Source organism: Grampus griseus, assembly GCF_964374135.1.
Source record: "Grampus griseus genome assembly, chromosome: 21".
Lineage (NCBI taxonomy): Eukaryota > Metazoa > Chordata > Mammalia > Artiodactyla > Delphinidae > Grampus > Grampus griseus.
In genome coordinates, this window is record NC_139015.1 from 5,923,674 (window position 1) to 5,949,133 (window position 25,460).

The window sequence follows — 25,460 nt, forward strand, 5'->3', positions numbered from 1 at the left end:
TCCTCCATGTTTTAATGCCAACGTGTTTATTTAGTAAGCAGAGTCTTTAAGGATGATCCAACTTAGACTTTCCAATGATTTGAGAAAAACATTAAGCTAATGAGTTTATACAGCAGCTTTAAGGGTAATAAAGCCAGTTCTATACCCCACACAGTCCCTCAATGGAGTTTTTTAAAATTAGATTTTGCTTATTTAAAAATAGAAAAAAACAAACACTAGGTAAGTTTAACTAACTGCTACTTATTGAAAAAAGCAGAAATATAACATTTCTGGTGCTACTGTCTTCAGGGTTCTTTTCCATCATACCTCAGCAGTGACCAGTCCTGGCCAAAGACAGAAATTACTATTTTTCTTTACATTGTGAAATATACTTCTAAGGTTTCCTCGAGTTCAGCTCCATCTTTTGATTCTATTGCTGTGACTGTAATATTTTTTTCCAATATAATTTGAATGGGCAACATATTGAAATTGAAGTTTACTTATCCTTCCTGTACATAGGTAACTAAAAGAAGAAAAAAACACACCAAATAGAGGTAGAAGGTACATCCCAGGGGTTATTCCATGCTTGCTGTGTTCTTGAACCAAAGTATAGGAAATCCTGGATGTGTAAAGATGCATGATCTCAGAAGCTGATTGTTAGCTCACATGCAAACTGCAACACAGGAATGCTATACCCAAGCGTAGAGTATATCCTAGAGATTGTAAAAACCTAATGCTTTATGTAATGTATCTGTCTCTGCAGTTTTCCATGGACATTCTTTTATTACTTTTGCAGCAATTCTTACTGTAACTCGACAGCTGCTCGAAGTGACTGGCAGGAACTGGAAATGAGCTTTGTGTGTTTTCGCAGAATTCTGGGGATTAGTAACACGAAATAAAAAGATTTATGGGAAGTACAGGTTCTCACACGCAGGCTGAGCTCTCTTAAAGATGTGCCCCGTGGTGAGCAGAATACAAAAACAGCTAAAAGGCGGATTCCCGTGTAACATGTTCACAGGCTACTTTGTTGTCGTTTTATCTCTCTCTAAACCTTGATTTCTCAACCACCACTATCTAGGAGCCATATGGGATCTGATCAAAAGGAGCAAGGGACATGAAATATGTGGAGTATGGGACAAATTAGTCGGGAATGAAAATCGCTGTTAATTAAAAAACTGTGCATCTGTATTTTGTGATTACAGTGCTCATTCAGATTGTAACAGAAGCAACAAAATGGCAGGCCTCTGCTTGGCTCAGATAAAATCAACATTTCCTCTACAACATTTAAAAAGATTTACTAGAGACTTTGAGCTAGTGCTTCCCTGGCCTTTAGGGAGCCGAGCATAGCACCATAGCTCCTCTGATGAGAGAGGGAGAGGGAGAGAAAAGAAAAATATCCTGTTGGTTAAAAAAATCTATTTTCGCTTTTTAAAGTCTCTGGCACTTGAGAAAAGATAGCGCTTGCAGCAGTGACATTTCTACTTTGCAATGGTGCCATTTTGCCTACTTCCAAATATACATTAGACAATTCAGACGCCCTTAACAGCACTTCAGGACTAGGGAGGAGACTTTTCCTTCTAACAGATTATGACGGCTTGCGACTAACGGTCAAAAACCAACTGACTGTGAAACTAAGTGTGAAAAAATATACTCACTTTGAAAGTTCCGCTAATGTTCATGGGGAAACATCTTAATATGATTATCAGGAGATGATTTGCTTTTTTCTCTATTCCATACAGATTCTGAAATAACATTTTGATGTAAGAAACTCTACTTCAAAATATTCTTATCATGTTCATGTTTCAGACGATGACTTTACATTTTGTCTCATACCAAATTTTTGTATACTTGTAGTAACTATGAAATAGAAAATGTTAGTACCTGCCTTTCTGAAAAAACTATTTTTAAATGTAGAATAAATATGTAAATCCTAAAATACCAGATTGCATTAAAAAACCTACCATTGTGTTTAGAGAAATACGGTTGTACCTGCAAATGCCATAGTGAATTTCTACAAACTAAATTAAAGAAATAAATTTTCCATAAGTAATTCACACTATGTTTAAAAAGAGAATTTATATTTTTTTATTTTCTAATTTTTCTTCCACAACTTTAATTCATAATTTGGGATTAGTACATAGTTCTTTTTTTTTTTTGCAGTACGCGGGCCTCTCACTGTTGTGGCCTCTCCCGTTGCGGAGCACAGGCTCCAGACGCACAGGCTCAGCAGCCATGGCTCACGGGCCCAGCCGCTCCGCGGCCTGTGGGATCTTCCCGGACCGGGGCACGAACCCGTGTCCCCTGCATTGGCAGGCGGACTCTCAACCACTGCGCCACCAGGGAAGCCCTACATAGTTCTTTTAGTCACTAACTTCTAACATTATACTTTTATTTTCAAGAATGTCTTCAAATTACTCAATTATATATATATATCTTTTTTTATATTCAGCAATTGGAAGTATACTTTAATGTCTCTTACCCATGGAATGTTACATGAAGTTTTTATAGAGATATATATCTGTTTGTAACATGTAGTTCTGATGGAAGAAGTTATCTAAAGAAAGACATGGAAGCAAAGAAAAAATATGCAGGAAATGCAAATTGATTTATTTATTTTTATATATATATATATAGTTGACCCTTGAACAAGTTAGGGGTTAAGGACACAGATCCTCCGTTACTCAATTATATTTTAAGTATACTCCAGTTGGATATAAAATATGTATTTGATCATTTACTTGAATTATGATAGTAGATGATGATCCCATTTTGCCTTTTTTCACTGGAGTTTCAAAGAAAACACTGATCGATACTTTTTTAAAAAAATTGTCATAGGGTTTAAACATGGAGCAATATATTTTTTAATTTTTTTCACCAATTTAATTTTTTAAATGTAAATATTATTTTTTAGATTAATTTTTAAAATTTCCTTATTCTTTTGTTATTTTTTAAGTAGCAATATAATCGTAGAATATTAGGATACTTGATCTAGAATCCAGACTGCTATATTTAATTGGTGCAATTTCACAAAACCGTATATACTGTTTAAAGTTTAAAAATAACCTAATGCCATATTGCTTCATTATGTAACGCATAATGTTTATTTCACAACACAGAACACCTTATCACACTGAAAATTCTGGGCAATTATAGCAGCTCCTTCGTGATGTGCAGAAGACATTTAAAAAAATTTTTATAATACGTGGTTCACCATATTAGCCAAGAATGAAAAGTGCAGGCTTAATTGTGTAATTCACATAAGTATTGAAGTATGAAGTATTTTTCGTTAAAACAGCATATCCCCAATTTTTCCCAGAGGATCCATTTCATCACCAGGTCCTTCCTTTTTCTAGTTGTCTTGACAAGTCTGTTTATCTAAAGAGACTTAAGTAAAGATTATTTTTAATTTTATTGCTCATGTATATGTACATATATGGAAATGACAGTTAATACCACTGCTACTCTGCTGTAGTATAAAATTCCAACAAAAGCAAAATGTTGACAGTTGGGGCGGTCTCGTCATTAGTGACCAAGTGATAAGTACTGATGTAGAAAAATACATCATTAAAAAATAAATGTCTGTTAATGAATGATGAGCTTGAAGATACGCTGTGCTTAAAGGAATTCTACCCTATCATCAGTGAATACACCATTTCCACTAGACTTGTTTAGTATTGAAAATAGGATCCTCTTTCATGAATGATAAAGGGGATTCTCACTAAGGAAGAGACGTGGAGACTTGGGGGAGGAAGGAGCCTAACACGGGGAGAGCGTCGGAAGCAGGCGGAGGGGCAGCATGGGTGCAAAGGCTTGTCTTCAAGGCACTGAAAGGTGGCCATTGCGGCTGGTGTGCAGCGCCGGCCACGCAGGGTGGGAAGTGATGCTGCAGAGATCACAAGCGGCACTCCGGGGTGCAGGCAGCTGACGGAAGGTGTACTGGTGAGCAAACCTGATAGAAAGTCAGGGAAGGATTTCAAGCAGGAGAGTGATACAGCTCCACTTACGTTTTGAAATACTTCCTCCAGCTTTTGAATTAGTGTTATGTGAGGTAAGACAGAGAATACACCCATTATTAGGAAGGCAAAGCTGCTTCAGAAAAAACATATCCAGGCACCACAATATTTTGCAGCAGTACTTAACAGATATTTTCAAAATCATGTAAAATTTTCCTGAGCACGAGTAAATATCTTAAATTACTTTAAGAAAAACACTATTCTCTTTTCCTGAATTAGTTTGCTTAGGAGGCTGGTGACTTTTACCTTTATTGTCAATATCATCAGCTTCTTCTGTTTGGAATTTAATTTTCATCTGTTTAAGATGTAAGCGCTCAGAATCCTCCTTGGACTCTTTCTTTGTTGTTCCTTTTTTTTTTTTTTAACATCTTTATTGGAGTATAATTGCTATACAATGGTGTGTTAGTTTCTGCTTTACAACAAGGTGAATCAGTTATACATATCCATATGTTCCCATATCTCTTCCCTCTTGTGTCTCCCTCCCTCCCACCCTCCCTACCCAGCCCCTCTAGGTGGTTACAAAGCACTGAGCTGATCTCCCTGTGCTATGCGGCTGCTTCCCACTAGCTATCTATTTTACATTTGGTAGTGTATATATGTCCATGCCACTCTCTCACTTTGTCACAGCTTACCCTTCCCCCTCATATATGCTCAAGTCCATTCTCTAGTAGGTTTGTGTCTTTATTCCTGTCTTACCCCTAGGTTCTTTGACATTTTTTTTTTCTTAGATTCCATATATATGTGTTAGCATACGGTATTTTTTTTTCTCTTTCTGACTTACTTCACTCTGAATGACAGACTCTAGGTCCATCCACCTCCCCACAAATAACTCAATTTCGTCTCTTTTTATGGCTGAGTAATATTCCATTGTATATATGTGCCACATCTTCTTTATCCATTCATCTGTCAATGGACACTTAGGTTGTTTCCATGTCCTAGCTATTGTAAATAGAGCTGCAATGAACATTTTGGTACATGACTCTTTTTGAATTATGGTTTTCTCAGGGTACATGCCCAGTAGTGGGATTGCTGGGTCATATGGTAGTTCTATTTTTAGTTTTTTAAGGAACCTCCATGGTGTTCTCCAGAGTGGCTGTATCAACTTACATTCCCACCAACAGGGCAAGAGGGTTCCCTTTTCTCCACACCCTCTCCAGCATTTATTGTTTGTAGACTTTTTGATGATGACCATTCTGACTGGTGTGAGATGATACCTCATTGTAGTTTTGATTTGACTTTGTTGTTCTTGATCTAGAAGTATGTGTTTTTATTTTGTTTGGTGGAGAGTCATATTGATAGTCCTTAGTGTGGTGTATTATTAAAGCAAATATATTTTACAGACAAATATATTTAGTACAAATCCAAGCACTGGCAGCTACTTACGCATATGATACTGTATGATGAGTATCCTAATCCCAGTTTTTTCTTCTACAAAATTTTGATAATACATTACAGGAAGGCTTGTTAATTATCTCCCCTGCAAACCTGCATAAATAACTCTTTACCAATTATTTCAAAAGAAAAATAAACTTTTTTTTTTTAAGATATGGGACAAAAAAAAAAGGAAAAACAATGTTGCAACCAATTTGTATTCCCCAAGTTTCTCTTCTTGGTCACAAAGTAGGAAATTTTCATGATTCTGACATTTGTCTGCAGGGTAGACATGGTGGAAGGTTTGGAGCTAATGACCTCTTTATCACCTGTCCTAACTGGTTTTTGGGGACAGATGTTCCAATTAATTCATTTATGCAACACCTGTGAATTGAGCATCTACCACGTGTGATTCTGTTCTAGGAAGTAGGTATACAAAATGAACACAACCCAGAAATTTTTGACTTCACGGCTTTTCATTTTGGCGAAGAGGTTCAATAAAGTCAACAAATTAGATTAAAAGTTTGTCAAATGTCAATGAGTGGTGTCCTGGACAAAAACAACGTGATCCTTGGGGTAGAAGGTTCAGTTTTTGTTTTGTTTTGTTTTTTTGCGGTACGCGGGCCCCTCAGTGTTGTGGCCTCTCCCGTTGCGGAGCACAGGCTCCGGACGCGCAGGCTCAGCGGCCGTGGCTCACGGGCCCAGCCGCTCCGCGGCATGTGGGATCTTCCCGGAGCGGGGCACGAACTCGCGTCCCCTGCATCGGCAGGCGGACTCTCAACCACTGCGCCACCAGGGAAGCCCGAAGGTTCAGTTTTAAACTGGATGATCTTGTGGCAGATTGCAGATGGCTGCGCATTCTTTAGCACTCCTCCCATCCTGGCTTGGAGTCAGTTTCCCTACACTGGAGAATCTGCGCTTCCTGTAACTACTCTGACAGCACAGCGTGGCCCATTTCTGAGCTCAGCCTTTAAGAAGACTGGAAATGTTTGCTTTCTCTGTCTGGGAGCTCCTGCTTTGATAGAAGCCATCCATCATGCCTCCCCTTGCTGTGAGACAGCGTAAGTAGCCTCTGGGAGAGGCCACCGGAAATGAGATATTCCTAGGAAGTCCTCCGCTGTTGCAGGCGTGCTAGCTGGGGTGCTTGACGACACATGCAGGTGGAGGAACCAGCTCAATCAAAGAATCAGATGACTCCTGACCCCATTCATCTTTTGGCTGCAAGAGCTTGAATGATCCCACGTGAAAACTGTCCATCGGGGTCCAATAAACCCGTGCAACTATGAGAAACTGTAATATATTTTCGTCTTAAGCTAACACATCTTTGGGATGGCTCATTAGGCAGCATAACCCCCAAAATAAACAAACGGCATTTGTTTGAACATAGGCCTGAGTGTTGTGAGGACGCAGCCATGCTGGTATCTATGGTGACTGGCTCAGTCCCTACAGGGGAACGTGAGGGTTTTAACTGGATCTCGGAACATCAGCTGAACAAGGAAGATGTCTTCTGCAAACACCTCCCAGGTGTCTGCAGCTCAGACCAGTTTGGGGGCCCCACTTTTTTACCTTCCAGGGATTGCTCTGATTGCACCTCAGAAACCTTTCTCCACCTGACGGCTCCCTCATCCTAAGGGCTTATTTATCACAGTGGGAAGAGTATGGTTCTAATCATTACTGAAACAATTAACTTTTCTGCCTTAGGGAAGTGAGTTTAATTAATCAAAACATTCTTGCTAAGTCATGTTGACCAGTACAGATTGTTCTGTAATTAGCGATATATTTTTTTAAACTCTCAGTTGTAAATAATAATATAAAAATGTCCATAATAAAAACATTTTTAAAAGGAAAATGTCATCATTCTTCTGGAAAATTCACTATACACAGGCTTTCACATACTTTTCAATACCAGCCCTCAATAATCATTTGAGAAATTACCCGTATGGAATTATACCCCCTTCGTAGGGTTACTGTGGAGATGACACCCATCAGTACATTAAAAGACTTGGCACTGTTTCTGATGCATTGGAACCGTTAAAAAAAAATTCTTATTGATGTCATTTAGTTATAAACTGCATACTTTGTTTAATAATTTGTACAAAATGCCTAGAGTGAATCCTTCTTAATCCCTGTATTACATGTATATCTGGTTTATCAACTTGTTTTAAAGTAGGTTAGATATTTAATATGATTTTATATAATACTGCGTGGTTTCTGTATGCTGTTACATCTGTACATCAGAAGCAGCTGAGGTACTTGATAAAAACAGCAAAGGTTTCAATGGAGGGGATCCTAGGATCTCTGTTTTTGAGAAAATCCCACAAATTTAGGAGGGTATAAAGAATATCTCCAAACTCTGCGTATTCTTTCCCTTCTCCAAGATGTTCCTTTTAAAATTAGGAACTGATTTGTTTAAGCGTAGTACTGTAGCAATGACTAAAATATTTAAATTTAAAACCTGTTATGTGCGTTAGTATTCTTGATAATCCCACTTGGTCCTGCATTATTCAAATATTTAACTCTGTACTTTGTTTAGGCCAGGACTATATTTAAATAAATGTTAATAGCATTTCAATAATATTGGGGGATTATTTGAGCTATATTCTAAGAGCCTTTAAAAGTTTAGATGATGGGGCTTCCCTGCTGGCGCAGTGGTTGAGAGTCCGCCTGCCGATGCAGGGGACACGGGTTCGTGCCCCGATCCGGGAAGATCCCACATGCCGCAGAGCGGCTGGGCCCGTGAGCCATGGCCGCTGAGCCTGCGCGTCCGGAGCCTGTGCTCCGCAACGGGAGAGGCCACAGCAGTGAGAGGCCCGCGTACCACAAAAAAAAAAAAGTTTAGATGATGGTGTCATTAATCAGAGAGTTAGTGTTAGAAATTCTGTTTGCTATAAACTTTACAGTATAAAAAATTCTTCACAAGCACAATTTTGAACTCTTACCTTATTGCCCATCTTTCTAGCATGCTACACTTCCCACCAAGGGCATTTTCCATTCGCTGAATAACTTTGAACTCCAAGGCCGCTGCCACTCTTTCTGGTTTGCTGATGAATATGGTGATTCTGGCTGTGCAGACTGAACACGCACGACATCACAACAATACTAAATATCCAGGTAGAATATTCTTGGAAAACTTTGTGAAAAGGTGCAAGAAATTTCTGATTTTATTTCCCACTAGTATGTAGGCTTATTTGTTTCTCACTACTAGTAGGTAGAGATCATATTTTTTGTCACTCCTGTAGACTCAGGATGTAGAACTAGTAGGTGCTTAAAAACATTCACAATTTTTATCATCAATATCAATATCATTCAATATTGATACAGTGATTCGGTGCCCGTGTTGCGAGCAAGACATGGAACAATGGAATGAGCATGTGAGATAAACCTAGTACAGTCAAGTCTTGACTTAATGGTGGCTATACTATTTCCACGCACGGGACATGTTTCCTTGTATAATAGGATAAGAGAAAGTGAGGTTGTCTTCATGCCACTAAGATTTCCACAGACACTTAAGGATCCTAAGGCCAAATGGCATTGTTACAAGTCTTCAGAAATAGTCCTCTGAAAAGTCATCTGCTTTCCCTTTAGTGGATAACTTCCCATTTCCCTCGTCTGACGATGGCTTTGTCTAAGACACTTGTTTCCATGACCCCACTTGCTGTAATGGGAAGAGCCACACATCCAGTCCCAGGCCTCTCTTCTTCTTGGTATCGCGTGGCTGTAGGGGAAGCAGTGGTGTGTGTGTGTGTGTGTGTGTGTGTGTGTGTAAGGACCAGGAAACCAGCCCATGAAGAAAAGTCCTGTCCATCTAGAGATGCGCGATCTTCAATTCTAGAGTTGATGTACTGTTTCATGGTATTTGATGATTGGCTGGGTAGTCTTCATTTTCTCTGGTTTTCTTGTTGGACGTCATTCTCTTTGAAGGTCGAAATTGGACTTCATCTGATCTTCTCAGTTGCTCATCGTTTCTGTCCAATTTCCATCTTTTTGTTCTTTGACATAGATTTCCTTTTCTTTGTCTTTTAGCCCATCCATTAAATTTTAAACTTCTGCCATCATATTCTTACTTAATAAGAGCTTTTAATTTTTTGCAGTTACCTATGTTTAGCATCCACTCTTACTTCAAGAATACAGTGTGTTTAATTATATCCTAGGGGAATATAGGAACGTGTGTGTGTGTGTGCGCACGCGCACGTGCGTGCATGCTGCCTGCTTTGCCTCTCGTATCTCTGAGCTCCCTTTGCGTTTATTTATTTTTGTTTCCTTCTTTCAAGTTGGAGGTGTTCCTCAAATACCTAGTGATCTTTTGTTGTCCCTTTGTAATAAAGAGTGAACTCGCAGCAGTATGGTCGACTAAAAAACATAGAAAACTTTGCTTTCGTAAAGCAGTTTAAATTGTGGAATTAATACGTGTGTGTATTTAAAATATACATATTTAACATGTAGATATAACTAAAATATATTTACTTATGTAAGTATACATTGGTACACTTGCAAGAGAGTAAGCAGAGTCCCCAGAAGCCAAAAATAAAGTTAAAGAGGAGTTCAAAGGGATAAGCAAGGTAGCTTTGCGCTAACGGCAGGCTCTGTGGTCACCTTGATGTTCTGGTCTTCTTGGCTTTACATGTGATGTCCTAGAAGCAGGGATTAGGGAACAGCCGAGTTCCTAGACAGGGAATCAACTTGAGATATACAGTACAACATCCAGGACTCTAAAGGTCTTTTGCAGGAGCCTAAACCATGAAAAAAAATGAGATGAAACAAAAAATAAACAGAATAGCAATGATGACAAAATTTCTGTGTAGGACAGAAAAAAGTGACCTGTCCTTTACCTTGCGTGGGTTGAGGGGGGCAAATGTTGCCTCAGAATCTGAGACGGCTCACAGGCCAGGTTTCCTGTGAGTTTGTGACCTTAATTTCTGCTACCTTTAGAGACTGAGAAACTCAAGTCTAAGTTTTGACCTAAAGGAAATCATCATAAATTCCAAGACTGCTGCCCCGTAAGCCATTTTCTCTACATAACAACCGCGCAATTAAGATACAGACACAAAACACGCGAAAAAAATAGAAAAAAAGCCTCATGTATTTGGAAACTAAAAAAAAAAAAATTCAAAGAAAACAAATATATAAATAAATTATGTTTCAGAAACAAATCACAATAGGCTTTAGAAAATTCTTATAACTGGACAACAATGAACAGTTTGCAAATTAGAACTTGTGGAACTCACTCAAGCAAACTTAGAACGGAACCTTATCTCTTTAAATGTTTGTATTAGAAAAGAAGAAAGACTAAAGATTAATAGCTCAGCATCCATCTCAAGACATGATGAAATGTAGAGCAAAATACACCCATAGAAAGTGAAAACAAAAGAGGTAATTTAAGAACAGAAATTAAAGGACTTCCCTGGTGGCGCAGTGGTTAAGAATCCGCCTGCCAATGCAGGGGACGCGGGTTCGAGCCCTGGTCCGGGAAGATCCCACCTGCCAGGGAGCAACTAAGCCAGTGCGCCACAGCTACTGAGCCTGTGCTCTAGAGCCCGTGAGCCACAACTACTGAGCCCACGTGCCACAACTGCTGAAGCCCACACGCCTAGACCCCATGCTCCGCAACAAGAAAAGCTACCACAATGAGAAGCCCGTGCACCGCAACGAAGAGCAGCCCCCGTTCGCCACAACTAGAGAAAGCCCACACGCAGCAATGAAGACCCAATGCAGCCAATAAATAAGTAAAAGAGTAACTTAAAAAAAAAAAAGAACAGAAATTAAGGAAGCATAAGGTAATCATGCAAAATGAGTTATTTGAAAAGAAGAATAATATTGAAAACCCATTGGCATTACTTATTACAATAGCCATTAAGGCTATTGCCTAAGCATTTATGGACCCCTGTCCTGTGCAAACATGGTAGAATTGCACTTTTTGTTCTGTGCGGTTGAGGGGAGGCATGTGACTTTCTAGGCATTGGATTGCGAGTAGAAATAGCACTATCATTGCAGCCCCGGGTATTTGTCAGAGTGAGACTTTCCTGATGTTTTTAATTCTGATCTGACGACTGGCAGTGCTCAAAGTAACATCCCCTTCATCAGCCTGAGTTTCTGAATGGTCAGAGAACCCCACTAGTAACCTTGGATGGAAATATTATCATCTGATTGAAAAATAAAATGTGACGTTTGAAGTCACTGATTTTTTGGGGTAGCAAACATAGAACAAAACCCATGCTATGCTGACTGATGCACTTTAAGAATAGAGAAAGAAAAGAGAGAAAGAGGAGGAAAGAGAGGTGGGGTCAGAGAGGATGGAAGGAAGGAAAGAAGGAAAGAAGGGAGGGAATTGAAATCATCAGGGAAAACAAAAGGAAATATATGCAGGTGATGAATAAGTTAAAAATACTATAAAAGTTACCTAAAACTTCATCATAAATTTTAAATCTTATAATAAGTTTACAAATGCCTACAACACTGAACTTACTAGCAAACAACAGACTTAAGAAGAAATAGAAAATTTGATTAGTTCTGTAACTAATTAGATCAGTGAACTTCTTCCCGTAAAGTACACAAGTGGCCTGGATGGTTTTACCGGCTGGTTCTACCAAATATTTCTTATGCAGCTAAACCTGATGGAAACAACTCCAGGGTGTAGAAAAAGGAGCTCACCTTACCAGGCTTAGTATAAACTTGATTTCAAAGCAAGAAAGCAAAAATTAGATGCCAGTCACATTCATTAGCATCCCTGTCCTAACCCACTGCATTTTTCATCTCATCATCTCATCTCATGTTCTTTTGTTTCAGCTTCAAGCTATTGTGCCGCCCCTGACTTCTTAGATTTTCCTCAAATAAGCTACACACACCTGCCTCAGGACATTCACATGCACTTTTCCTCTGTTGGAAACCCTCTGCTCCCAGAGAGTCTCCTGCCTGCCTCCTTTACCTCCTTCCCACCTTTTAAAAAACGTCGTCTCAGGGCTTCCCTGGTGGCGCAGTGGTTGGGAGTCCGCCTGCCGATGCAGGGGACACGGGTTTGTGCCCCGGTCCGGGAAGATCCCACATGCCGCGGAGCGGCTGGGCCCGTGAGCCATGGCCGCTGAGCCTGCGCGTCCGGAGCCTGTGCTCCGCAACGGGAGGGGCCACAACAGTGAAAGGCCCCCGTACCGCAAAAAAAAAAAAAAAAAAAAGTCATCTCAGTTATTCCTTCCCTGAATTATTCCGATATTCCTTACCCCTCTTTCATGTTTTGCTTTTCTTTGCACTTTTCACATTCTCACATATATTACTTCTGCATCTTGTTTATTGTCTGTTTCCCACCTCTAGAACGAGAGCAGCAGTTTTTTTTTATTAATTCCACAGTTCCAGCAATTAGTGAAGTTCCTGGCACCTGGTGAGGCCCTGATAACTATTTGTGGAATGAATCGATACATACAAAAGCATTGAGCAGAATGTTAGCATGACAAATTCAGCAATGTATTAAAAAATACAGTATGACTCAGTTGGAATTTTCTCAGGAATACATTTAGTTGAAAATTGAAAAAAACATTGAAATGGCAGGTAAAAAGAAAAAACATAAAATTATTTCAGCAGATGGGGAAAAGCCTGTTATGGAATTCAAAATTGAAGAGACCTTCTATAACCAAGAAACCAATAGCGAACATCACACATAATGGCAAAGGAACAGAGTGAAGTGAAGAGAAAGGTCAGTAAAAACGTATAAATAATGAACAGTAAGAGACAAAGCTCAAAATTTTCACAGATGGAATGATTATCAACACAAACTTAAACTAATTCCCAGAATCAAAATAATTCATAGGATCAAAAAAAGAATTTTGCAAAATTTCTAGATGCAAAATCAGTATAAAAATACCAATCGGGGCTTCCCTGGTGGCGCAGTGGTTGAGAGTCCGCCTGCCGATGCAGGGGACACGGGTTTGTGCCCCGGTCCGGGAAGATCCCACATGCGTGGAGCGGCTGGGCCCGTGAGCCATGGCCGCTGAGCCTGCGCGTCCGGAGCCTGTGCTCCGCCACGGGAGAGGCTACAACAGTGAGAGGCCCGCGTACCGCAAAAAAAAAAAAAAAAAAAAAAAAATCAGAACCCCAATAAATTGTGGAATCAGACAAACTGTTTCTAAAATGTCTATGTTAATGCAATAGAGCCATCCACGAACAGCATGATACACATGAGAAGATGACCAAGTTTGGGGAATTTTCTCCACCACAAACCAAGACAGATTCCAACGCCTGGGGATAGACCAATAGACAATAGACCAATGGAACAGAATAGAGAGCCCACAGACAGACTCAGACCTCTGTGCATACTTGGTAATGACAAAGGTGATAGGGTAGGTTGGAAGAGAAAGAATCAACTCATTGGTAAACGATGTTGGGAAAAATTTATCAGTGAATACATTGTCAGCCTCTTGCCAGTCTCTCTTCCAGGATCTGCCATTGTGCTGGCCTCTCTTCTCAGTTCTCTGTCTCTCAGGCTCTCTTTCTTGCTATTTAAGGTCTTTCTCCTTTATTTATTTTGATGCACTTTGTGGCGTGAACAAGGCTTGTGTTTATTTCACAACGTTTAAATGAAAGCAAATTAAGCACATATCTCATTTTAAAAAAACGTAGACTATCTCAAGAGCTTTTATTTTCTTTGAAAGTTTCAGACACGTTGCAGAGTGTGTTGAAAAGAAAGTCTCGTAATTTCTTTTTTTTACATGAAAGTAAAAGCATAGTATTAATTCACTGTGAGGAAATACAGGAACTGGATTTGAGAAATGCTTCTTTGTGTATACAGGTAGGTCTGTGGCATGTAAATTCTGGGTTCAGTATTTCAACCACTAGCTCTATTTGAGAATCAATCATCATATCTAATATTGAAAATGTTTCCTGTGCAAAGTAATTGTATTGTTTTTAATAGAGAGTTTTCTCAAGCAAGGTATTTTCTCCAGTGCCAGCATTCCACTTATTATACTTTCACTGATATTCATTTAATGGAGTGGTTTCTCATTTGAGGTGCAGTAAAAACATGGTGATGGGTGGCAGCAGAGCCCTCAGCCTTAAAAGATTATTGTTGAGAGCATATCCTGGACCCCGGAGCTCGGTTGCTATGGTAACTGTGCAGCTCTGCCAAGGCTGGTCCTCACTGTGGGCGGAAAGAAGCTCCCCTGCCAGCAGCTACGTGGGATTCTGGCAGCTGGAGGGAGTACTGTGAAATGGTGCGCTGCTTCCCCCGATGGGAGTTCTGAGAGCCTTCTTTAAAATCCAACAGCAACTCGGGACCGCGGAAGAGTGAGGGCAGTTAGGATCCAGCCCATTCTGGTGCAAAATGTGCCTGATGAGGTGCTTGACGTTTCTTACTTTGAGTAGAAGTTTTGCAGAGGATCAGGACTGAAATGGAAAGATTCTAGCCTGACCCGGCAGTAATGGAGCCTTAGAGGAATTTGTGCTTATCCGTAGGGGTAATATAATCCTGAGGAATTTAAGGGACAGCATTTAAATAGAAAGTAAAAGAAACATTTCTATTTAATTTGGAGATCTTGGGGCTTCCCTGGTGGCTTGGTGGTTGAGAATCCGCCTGCCGATGTAGGGGACACGGGTTCGAGCCCTGGTCCGGGAAGATTCCCACATGCCGCGGAGCAACTAAGCCCGTGCGCCACAACTACTGAGCCTGAGCTCTAGAGCCCGCGAGCCACAACTACTGAGCCCGCAAGCCACAACTACTGAGCCCTCGAGCCACAACTACTGAAACCCGCGCGCCTAGAGCCCGTGCTCCGCAACAAGAGAAGCCATGGCAATGAGAAGCCCACGCACCCCAACAAAGAGCAGCCCCTGCTCGCCGCAACTAGAGAAAGCGCACGTGCAGCAATGAAGACCCAACGCAGCCAAAAATAAATAAAATAAATAAATTTATATATAAAAAAAGGTCATCATAATTTGGAGATCTTAAACTCATTTAGAAATGCCTATTAACTCAGGCTTGTCAATTTGGGTTTTCTCAGTATTGAAATTTATCTCATGTTTTTCTAAATTTAAAAAGCAGTATTCAGTGAAAGCTATACTTAATGCTATAGAATACAACACGAATATATAGTGTCCCCTCCCACCGCACATATATAGTCTAAGTAACTAAGCTTGCTTGCATGGAGGCTAGTATTGGTCCAGCTAAACCACAGTAGAGAAAACGTGGAATAAGCAGAAAGTGACTCTGAATTAGTAACAAAATTAGTCAGAAATCCTTGATAGCAGTTTGGTGACCACCAGTGGGCTTACCACTTCATTTGCTCCTGAGCCATTCTCGTTCTGATTTTATCTTTAGTCTGTTAAAAGCTTTAAGTGTAGGATCAGCAAAGGTAATTCCTATCTACGAATTTGGTGTTTGGACTCTTCCCCTGTATATTTGACTCCTACTCTTAAGGGTTTTGTTGGATACTTTCATCTGGTTTTGACACCTCAGTGTCTGCAGTAGAAAGTCCTCACTCTTAGATTCTTGAAAAATAGGGAGGAAATCACAAAGGACTGGGATTTGAGATCATGGGGCTGTTTGGGGCACTTGCCAAAGTTAGGAGTAACTCTTCTTTGGGTTGGTACCAATTTTAGTTTTTCTCTTTATTTTTAAATGATCAGTAAGATGAAAATTTTACAGCATGGTGAGACAGAGACTAGTCCAAAGATTTTTCTGCTACCCTGTTAATCTCCACTCGAAACTGTGTTCAGTGACATTCAGATACTACACACAGTGTCTCACCCATCTGCCAGTGAGATTTCTTCCTATCACGTGAAGTGTCAAGCTGTTCTAACCTTTTCTACTTCCCCACATTGTGTGTGTGTGTTATGTGTGTCGGGGGCAGAAAGTTCAGGAAATGATTCTTCCTATGCAAGCAAGAGCTACGGAAGTGGGGAGGTGTTCAGACTTCTTTTTAACCTCTCCTGGGACAGACGAGATGATCCATGATTCTTTTAAGAAAGTTAGTTAAATGATCAATATTACAATAGCAGACTAGCCCACCTTCCGAATGTAAAGTTACTTCACACAGGAACTTTGCGGTCACTGCATGTTTCAGATATTGCTATAAACATATATGCATTATTGATAAAACACACTAGAGACTGTCATACAGAGTGAGGTAAGTCAGAAAGAGAAAAATAAATATCATATATTAACGCTTATATGTGGAATCTAGAAAAATGGTACAGACGAACTGGTTGGCAAGGCAGAAATAGAGGCATAGATGTAGAGAACAAAAGTATGGACACCAAGGGGGGAAAGTGGCAGGGGTGGGGGTGGTGGGATGAACTGGGAGATTGGGATTGACATGTAGACACTAATATGTATAAAACAGATAACTGATAAGAACCTGCGAAAAAAATAAACAGTAGCCGTATTTTTTTCAGGGAAACACAGATCCTTCCATGACTTAATTAAGTACAATACCTAACAATCCATTTTCCAATATCATTTGTTATTTGTTTCTGAAGAAAGAAAAAGTCAATCACACGGAGAGAGCTTGAGAAGTTTCAGCATTATAAAAGAAAGTTTGATCAAAAATTTGCAAAAGGAGAGAAGTAGGAGGAAATCTTTGGAATAGGATATGTGTGGGGAAGCAGTGAAGGACAGAGGTGGACAGAAGTAAAACAGATCACATAGGCGTTCCTCTTAGTTGTCAGCCTCTAATCTAAACGTTCCTTTCTCACCAGTGTCTGGCAAATAGTATCTCGTATTTCTTATTGCAAAACATATATACTCAAACATTTCTAGTTAATCCCTTAGAAGAAGATACCTAACAGCTGACTGACCAGAAAATTCGGATCCTTATTTTGAATATTAACAACCAAGGTTATCTGATGTTTCAGACTAGTTTAAAGCCATCTTTTGAAAATGAAGGACTAAAATGATGAAACTTCAAAAAGCAAAAGTAATTACTGTGGCCAATTTTTGGAAACCATATTACAACACAGTAATACTTAATAATAGTTAAAATTACATCCAATGATGGTAGACGTAACATTTACTGAGTAGTGACTCTGTGTCATGCACTATTTTATTTTTTTATTAATTTTTATTGGAGTATAGTTGGTTTACAATGTTGTGTTAGTTTTGGGTGTACAGCAAAGTGAGTCGGTTATACATATACATATATCCAGTCTTTTTTAGATTCTATTCCCGTATAGGTCATTACAGAGTATTGAATAGAGTTCCCTGTGCTATACAGCAGGTTCTTATTAGTTATCTATTTTATATATAGTAAAGTGTATATGTCAATCCCAATCTCCCAATTTATCCCTTCCACCACCCTTTCCCCCTTGGTAACCATAAGTTTGTTTTCCACATCTGTGACTCTATTTCTTAGTAAATAGGTTTATTTTTACCATTTTTTAAGATTCCACAAATAAGCAATATCATATGATATTTGTCTTTCTCTGTCTGACTTCCTTCGCTCAGTATGACGATGTCTAGGTCCATCCATGTCACTGCAAATGACATTATTTTTTATGGCTGAGTAATATTCCATTGCATATATGTACCACATCTTCTTTATCCAGTCATGCACTGTTTTCTGTATTAACTCATTTAATGCTCACAAGAACATTTGAGGGAAAGCTTTACTGTAACCTTCTTTACTGTCACCTTCAAATGATGAATTCAAAAGAATAAACTTGCCCCAAAACACACAGTGGTGGAGTCAAGATTCTAACCCTTTCCAGGTCTCTCTTTTCTACTCTGACAGTATCTTACTGAGTTGGGAAGGAAGGACTTCTCTGGTTTGGGGTAGAAGAGGAAGCCCTCAGCAGAAGTAATCATTCTCGGGGCTTCCCTGGTGGCGCAGTGGTTGAGAGTCTGCCTGCCGATGCAGAGGACACGGGTTCGTGCCCCGATCTGGGAAGATCCCACATGCCGCGGAGCGGCTGGGCCCCTGAGCCATGGCCGCTGAGCCTGCGCGTCCGGGCCTGTGCTCCGCAACGGGTGAGGCCACAACAGTGAGAGGCCTGCGTACCGCTAAAGAAAAAAAAAAAAAAAAAAAAAAAGAAGTAATCATTCTCCTGTCTGTGGAGCATGGGATTATCATTAAGAAACTTGATTTTTATACCTTCCAGGACACTCTAGGACTTGATTTACATGGTTGACCTGATGTCATCTACAAATGCAAATATGTTTTCCATAATGCTTAAGTTTGGAAAAAAGTTCAATTAGATTAATAAAAATATGAATTTCTAACTTTTCTTCTGTTGGACTTTTGCAGGGTATTTTGATTTACATGGTTGACCTGATGTCATCTATAAATGCAAATATATTTTCCATAATGCTTAAGTTTGGAAAAAAGTTCAATAAGATTAATAAAAATATGAATTTCTAACTTTCTTCCTGTTGGACTTTTGCAGGGTGTTTTGAGTGCTGTATTAAATGCCTGGGAGGCATTCCTTATGCCTCTCTGATTGCCACCATCCTGCTCTACGCTGGAGTTGCCCTATTCTGCGGCTGTGGTCATGAAGCTCTTTCTGGAACTGTTAACATCCTGCAAACCTACTTTGAGATGGCCAGAACTGCGGGAGATACGCTGGACGTCTTTACCATGTAGGTCATTCTGGTATCGCTTGTTATTTTGAGAATGTATGTGCACATTGCTGTGTGTTGAATAAATAGGGATCTAGAGTTAAGCGAGGCAGTGTTACATAGAAGAAAAAGTACTCTTAGGGTATATACGTGAGTCAAAAGGACACTGACCCTTACCATGAAAACAGGAAGGTACACAGCAGAAGATCAGAGGCCAACTTAATCTGGACTTAATTTGTGTTTTAATTTGCCTGTAAAGTTTTATCCAACATTCAGTTACCATTAAGTGGAATACTTGCATTTCTCTCGCTCTTCTAATTTGAGCAGAGGCTGTTCTAGCAGAATAGAACAGGATATAGAATCAGAGCCAGGTATAAGTGTATACTCTGCTGCTTATTCTAGGAAAATCACCCAAACTCTGTGGCTACTCCCAACTTTTAAAAAATTTTAACTCAACCATGGGTGTGATATCATCATTATTTCCTGCCTCCTAGAAATGATGTGACTACCTAAGTGAACATTTTGAAAGGGTCTTATTGACTTCTGTAAAATGATAAACATAAGAAATATTGAGCACCTTTTTACAAGCACCAATTATGCTTAAAATATACATTTTACCCATAAATGTAAACTCCTGGGATCACTAAACTATGGTGATGTTAATATTTTAAAAAAAAAAAAAACATAATTCAAACATAGTCTGGAAGTAGAAAAGAGTTTAGTGTTCAAGTTTCAGTCCCATATTGCCTAAGTTTCCAGAGAGCAAAATTTTAAGATTGAATTACAGAGGAATTTTTTTTCCAAATAAATTCCGAATTCAAGTCATTTATTCAGTGATTTCTTGCCCACAAAAAGAAAATAAATTATTTACTCACTTTATTTTATAATCTCAGCTGATAGTAAACTTTCTATTGTATTGTGTGTTGCCCGTACAACTTCTTAAATCTATTTCATGCTTCTGGATACTATGTGATTATAATGTTTTTCACGTTGCTTTATTTTGTTATTCTCAATAAATTCAACACTTCTTAATTTATATGTACTTCTTTCTGGCATAAGATGCTTCTAGAGTTACAAACCGGAACGGTCGTATGGCTGGTTAGGATGGCGGTGCTTTTTTGCTCTTACCACTTCCACGAAAAGAGGTTAATCACACTTCTTATCCACCCGGGGCAATTCCTTCTGACAGGGTAAACTATAAGCTAAGACCCTAATCTAAGACAACCCTTGGTCACCCTGGACACCATTCTAGATGGAAGATAGCTTTTCTCCAACTCCAGTATCAGAAGATACATCATATTTCTAAATTTTTTAAATAATCCATCAACTGCAGTCAGATCGTCTTGAACACAGTATTGCTCATAAACTGTGTTTGTTATTTTATTCATTAATGTTGCTGAGTTCCATGAAAATGAGAAGTGAAAAGAGATGCACGTTTCTATCAAGAAATAGAGCAAGAATTCCCTCCTTGGGGGCTGGAGGGCACGTTCCCAGGGACATAGAGATAGCAAGATTTTTAGGAAAAAGAGAGTTGAAAAATTTTATGTTTATCTAAAATATGTTGGCACTTAAAATTTGAGCGATATTGGTTGTAAAATAAGAAATATAGGGCTTCCCTGGTGGCGCAGTGGTTGAGAGTCCGCCTGCCGATGCAGGGGGCACGGGTTCGTGCCCCGGTCCGGGAAGATCCCACATGCCGCGGAGCGGCTGGGCCCGTGAGCCATGGCCGCTGAGTCTGCGGGTCCGGAGCCTGTGCTCCGCAACGGGAGAGGCCACAACAGTGAGAGGCCCGCGTACCGCAAAAAACAAACAAACAAACAAAGAAATATAACAAACCAAGTGTATCACACACACACACAGTGATTAAGAGGAGGTGGACGTTGGTTAGCCACTCAGATAAGAAGTTAAATTATTTAAACATAGTCCCTAACTTGGAAGCATCCGTTTATTTCATCAATGTCACTGATAAATGGAAATGAAGAATTAATAGCAAATTTGCAAAATCATGGGAAAAAAAGAGATGAGGGAATGATACCACTTATATTTCCCAATGTAACTTTATTTTACAAATTAGTTCCAAAAATTTAGCGTTATTCATTAAATGAAATTTTTTTAAACCCATAGTAGACAGTTCACCAGTTTCCATTGAATCAGTTTCTAGCATGAATTGATCCTTGAGAGTTTATGAGTGATAGTCATCGTTTGGAATATAATTAGACTATCTGAAAATGCTTTGGATTATTGTAGGTTAGTTTGCAGAGAGCCTGTAGACACTGACTGCATGAATATACTTTAATGTGCTAATACTGACATTTTCTTTTCAGTTTTATCTCAGCCTACACTGGACAAAATACGTTTTCACTGTGCATTATTTTAAGCTACCACAGATGTCCTTAAAATCTACAGATTCTCTATATTTAGGCTACATCCAAATTGCTACCTTTAGTTATAGAAGTTTATAAGAAATCATAAGCCTAGTAAGTGGCATGGGGTGATTGTATAAATCGATCAGAAACCAATTGTCAGGATGTTTATTTAACATTTAGACAACCAGCCTTAATAGATCACAGACCTCGACTACAGCTCTGAAGGGTAGTGAATGTGGGAGTTCAGCAGAGAAATCAGAGATCATATACTTAATTTGGAACTTTTGGTCTCTTATATTGGGAGTTAAATGTGAAATCAGTAATGCATCTTTGGCATGGGAAGCATACCATTTTCATTGGAATGAAAGCAAGTGCTCAAATTATCTCTCTTTTCGTATTTCAAATAACTAAAATTCCTTATCCTAGACCCCGTGGAGCTACCAAATGAATTAAGACTCCCTGTCGGCAAACGGTTCGTGAAAACACAGAGGGAAGGTGTGTACAGATAACTACCGGGTCTGATTAGTACCAAGCGGTACCTTCCAGTCACGTAGCAGTTGAGAGGAAGGTAGCGTTTACTCTATGGGTGCTGCCTTACAGGGCTGTTAGCGGACTCCATACGGTGAGGGGCAAAGGGGAAGTAAAATCAGGACTTGGGACGCAGAAGTGAGTGAGAGACGCGATTGCAGGCAATACAGCTTCCTTGAAAATAAGCTAAGGTAAGTTTGGAGAAGAATGTGTGAGAGAATGATTCTGAAGAAAGGACTTGTTGGCCAACTTTAGTAATTTACAGGGTCTATGTCTTGTCTCCATAGTTCTCGGGCCTGATTCAACCAAATTAAGCGCTCCTACCTCATATACTTATAAAGGAAAAGAAACCTGTTCTCTGGGTGTGTGAACGAAGAGATAAAACGAAGTGCCTAAGCCCCCGTCTTCCACCCAAGGTCCTCAGGACTCCCTTCTTTGTCTCAGCTTCTCTCTCTGTCTCTCCACCGCATCTCTCCTCGTAAATATATACACACACCTGTCTCCACGTGGTCAATATGCAAGTCTACAGGGGGACATAGGAAGGGCAAACACACTGGAATATGCCTACTCCATTTCATTAATCATCTTTCCAGCATGTAAAACTTACTTCTCATAAATAAGTTTGCAAATAATCTCTGTTCTCATGTGATCTATATTTTATTTTATTATTTTTTTTTTTTTCGGTACGCAGGCCTCTCTCTGTTGTGGCCTCTCCCGTTGCGGAGCACAGGCTCCGGACGCGCAGGCTCAGCGGCCATGGCTCACGGGCTCAGCCGCTCCGCGGCACGTGGGATCTTCCCGGACCGGGGCACGAAGCCATGTCCCCTGCATCGGCAGGCGGACTCTCAACCACTGCGCCACCAGGGAAGCCCTGTATCACAATTTTAATGCCCAGTGTCATGCTTCCTAAAGTCTGTTTGTCCCTGGACACACCCTACTTACCATAACACTGTTACTGACTTACTCTTTGACTAGAGTAGGTGAGCTCCTGTAGTGTCAGACTGGATTAGAATTCAAAGACCTAATTTCTGTTCTCTTTTCTAAAACCTAGGAATACGGCAACTCTAGAAAAAATATTTACAAATAAGAACATGATGATTTCATTCTATGAATATTTGAAGGGCTATCAAGGAAAAGGAAATTTGCTTTGTTCTTTGTGGTTTAAAGAGAGAGATTTGGGTGAAGGGATTTCAGTTTGTAGGGAAAGAGTTTTTGTCTCAGAATACAGAACATTTCTACAGTGTTCTTGTTTTCAAATATTCAGATTTTTTTTCAGGTCAATCTTTTGTCTGGTTTGTTTTTTAATGAATTCATTTACTCAGCAAAAAATACAGGGTTATACTATGTGCCAATCACTGTGCTAATCTTTAGGGATAAAAAGTAAAACAAGACAAATTATTTTTCCTCTCGTACTGACATAGGAAAGATAATGTCAGCAAAGTACCATCCACGTTAGACTCAGCAGATATGAATCAGGTAGTGGTAGTTAGTACTTGAGCTGATTTCTAGGACGCATCAGGCTAATGAAGTAGAGACAGTTGAGGAGCTACAGTAATTCATACTACATGGCATTGGCACAGACATACATACAAGTACTTGTAAAGTACTTACATGTACTTATAAGTACATATAAAAGTATGTTCCTACTCCAGGTTTTACCAAAATGTTTTCAGGTGGATTTAAAGTTAAAATTTAAGAGTAAACTAATTTGTGAAAGCTAGAAGAAAATACAGATTTAAGATTTTACTTATTATGGGGCAAGAAGCATATAAGCAATATAAGAAATCACAAGGGAAAAAATAAATAGATTTGACATAATGTAAATTAAATTTTACTCATTAAAGTGTTATAAAAAATTAAAAGGTGTGCAAAAACTGAGCAATATATTTACCACTTATATAACAAGATTTCCTAATTGTAATAAACAATAAATTCAACAAAAAGATACATATTCTAGTAAAAAAATTGGCAAAATATAAAGACATATTTCTTAGAGAATACAGATGATTAATAGCTTGTAAACATATGTTCATCCACACTGCTAAACCAAGAAAATTAATTAAAATGATAATACCGTTGCTTTTTAACTATTTATTAGAAGAATTGAATGGTAACACTCAGTATTGGGAAACAGACGATAAGCCCTCTTCCTCATTATCAGTGCATCTTTGTTTTGGCACAAACTTTCTGGACACCATTTTCACAATACATGCCTTAAAAATTTCTAGGAATTTATGCCAGGGAAACAACCTACACCGCCCAAAGATTTATCCTAAGTGATGTTTGTAATAATGATGCATAGCTTCCTGTTACTGCTGTAACAAATTACAACAGACTTAGTGCATGAGAAAAACACATTTATTAAGTTTTTACAGTTCTGGAGGTCAGAGGTCTGAAATGGGTCTTACTGGGCTTATTGAAATGGGGTCAGATCAAGGTGTTGGCAGGACTGCACTCCATCTGGAGGCTCTAGGGGAGAATCCGTAGTTTTACTTGTTGCAGCTTCCAGGAGCCACCTGCATTCCTTGGCTCGTGGGCCCCTTTCTTCTTCAAAACCAGCAGTGGAGCATCTTCAGACTTCTCTCTGAATCTGACCCTGACTTTCCTACACCTCTCTTTCACGAATTATTAGGACCCTGTGATTATATAACACAGGATAATCTCTGAATATCAAAATCATTAATTCAATCACATTTGCCACGTCCCATTCAACAAGATAGCATATTCATAGGTTCCGGAGGTTACAGGCAGACATCTTTGGGAGCGGCGTTATTGTTCCTACCACTGAGCAAAAGTAGAGAAGTGGTAAAACATGTCAAACCTTCAAATAATAGACTGTACCAAAAAAATATCCTGATACAACTGTGTAATAGTATCATGTAGTTAATTGTAATTCATATAAAAAAATTGGGAGAAGAAACAGTGAAGAGTCTGTTTTTCCGGTTTTATTTTCATTTTTCTCTGCAATGAATATAGATTGCTTTTAAAATCAGTAAAACAGTGGTTTACAGAAACATTGTCAAATTTGAAAGTTTGCATTTAGAAAGGAGGTTAAGTGCTTTCATTTTTTCCTTTAGAAGTAAGGTAATATGGATTCTTACTTTGCAAAGCAAAAGTAGTACAGTGAAGGTAAGGCTTCTTCTGATTCTCTGCTGTTTGATCCTACAGTGGACACATAATCAGTGACTTCATTACCAGAGGGTTTTTATTACTGCATTCTGTTGACGTATCATTGACAGGAAACTCATCTTTACAGAGAATAAGAGTTTAATTTTCCCAATATCATATTTGAAATTCTTTGTTAAATTCATATATTGCATGTTTACAAGAAAGAGTACTTTTTGTGATAAAACAGAGGGATTCAAGCCAATAAGATCATGACAATTTAAATTATATTATAATTTAAATATTTTGATGATTTAATTTTGAAATCCATTTTGGAATGTAACATTAGAAAATGTCCATCCTCAGATTGTTGGAAGAAAAACTTTATGTAAGAGTTTTTGAATGTCAAGAAATTAACATTCAGCTTCAAGAAAGTATAGCTTGTGGCAGGCTGAAATAATGACCCCCAAAGATATCCAGAACCTAGTCCCTGGAATCTGAGATTTACTTTATATGCAAGAGATTTTGAAGTTGTGATTAAGGATCTTGAAGTACGGTGATCCTCCTGGA

At 39.1% G+C, this 25,460-nt stretch overlaps 1 protein-coding gene across 1 annotated transcript in view; it reads left to right on the forward strand.

The window, feature by feature from the left end:
* The window catches only part of GPM6A (glycoprotein M6A), a 247,043-nt gene that overhangs the window by 194,064 nt on the left and 27,519 nt on the right, over positions 1 to 25,460 (forward strand). The window contains exon 2 of the mRNA XM_082680420.1: positions 18,720 to 18,912. Coding sequence (XP_082536546.1) covers positions 18,720 to 18,912 — 193 coding nt within the window. The remainder of the gene's footprint in view (positions 1 to 18,719; positions 18,913 to 25,460) is intronic.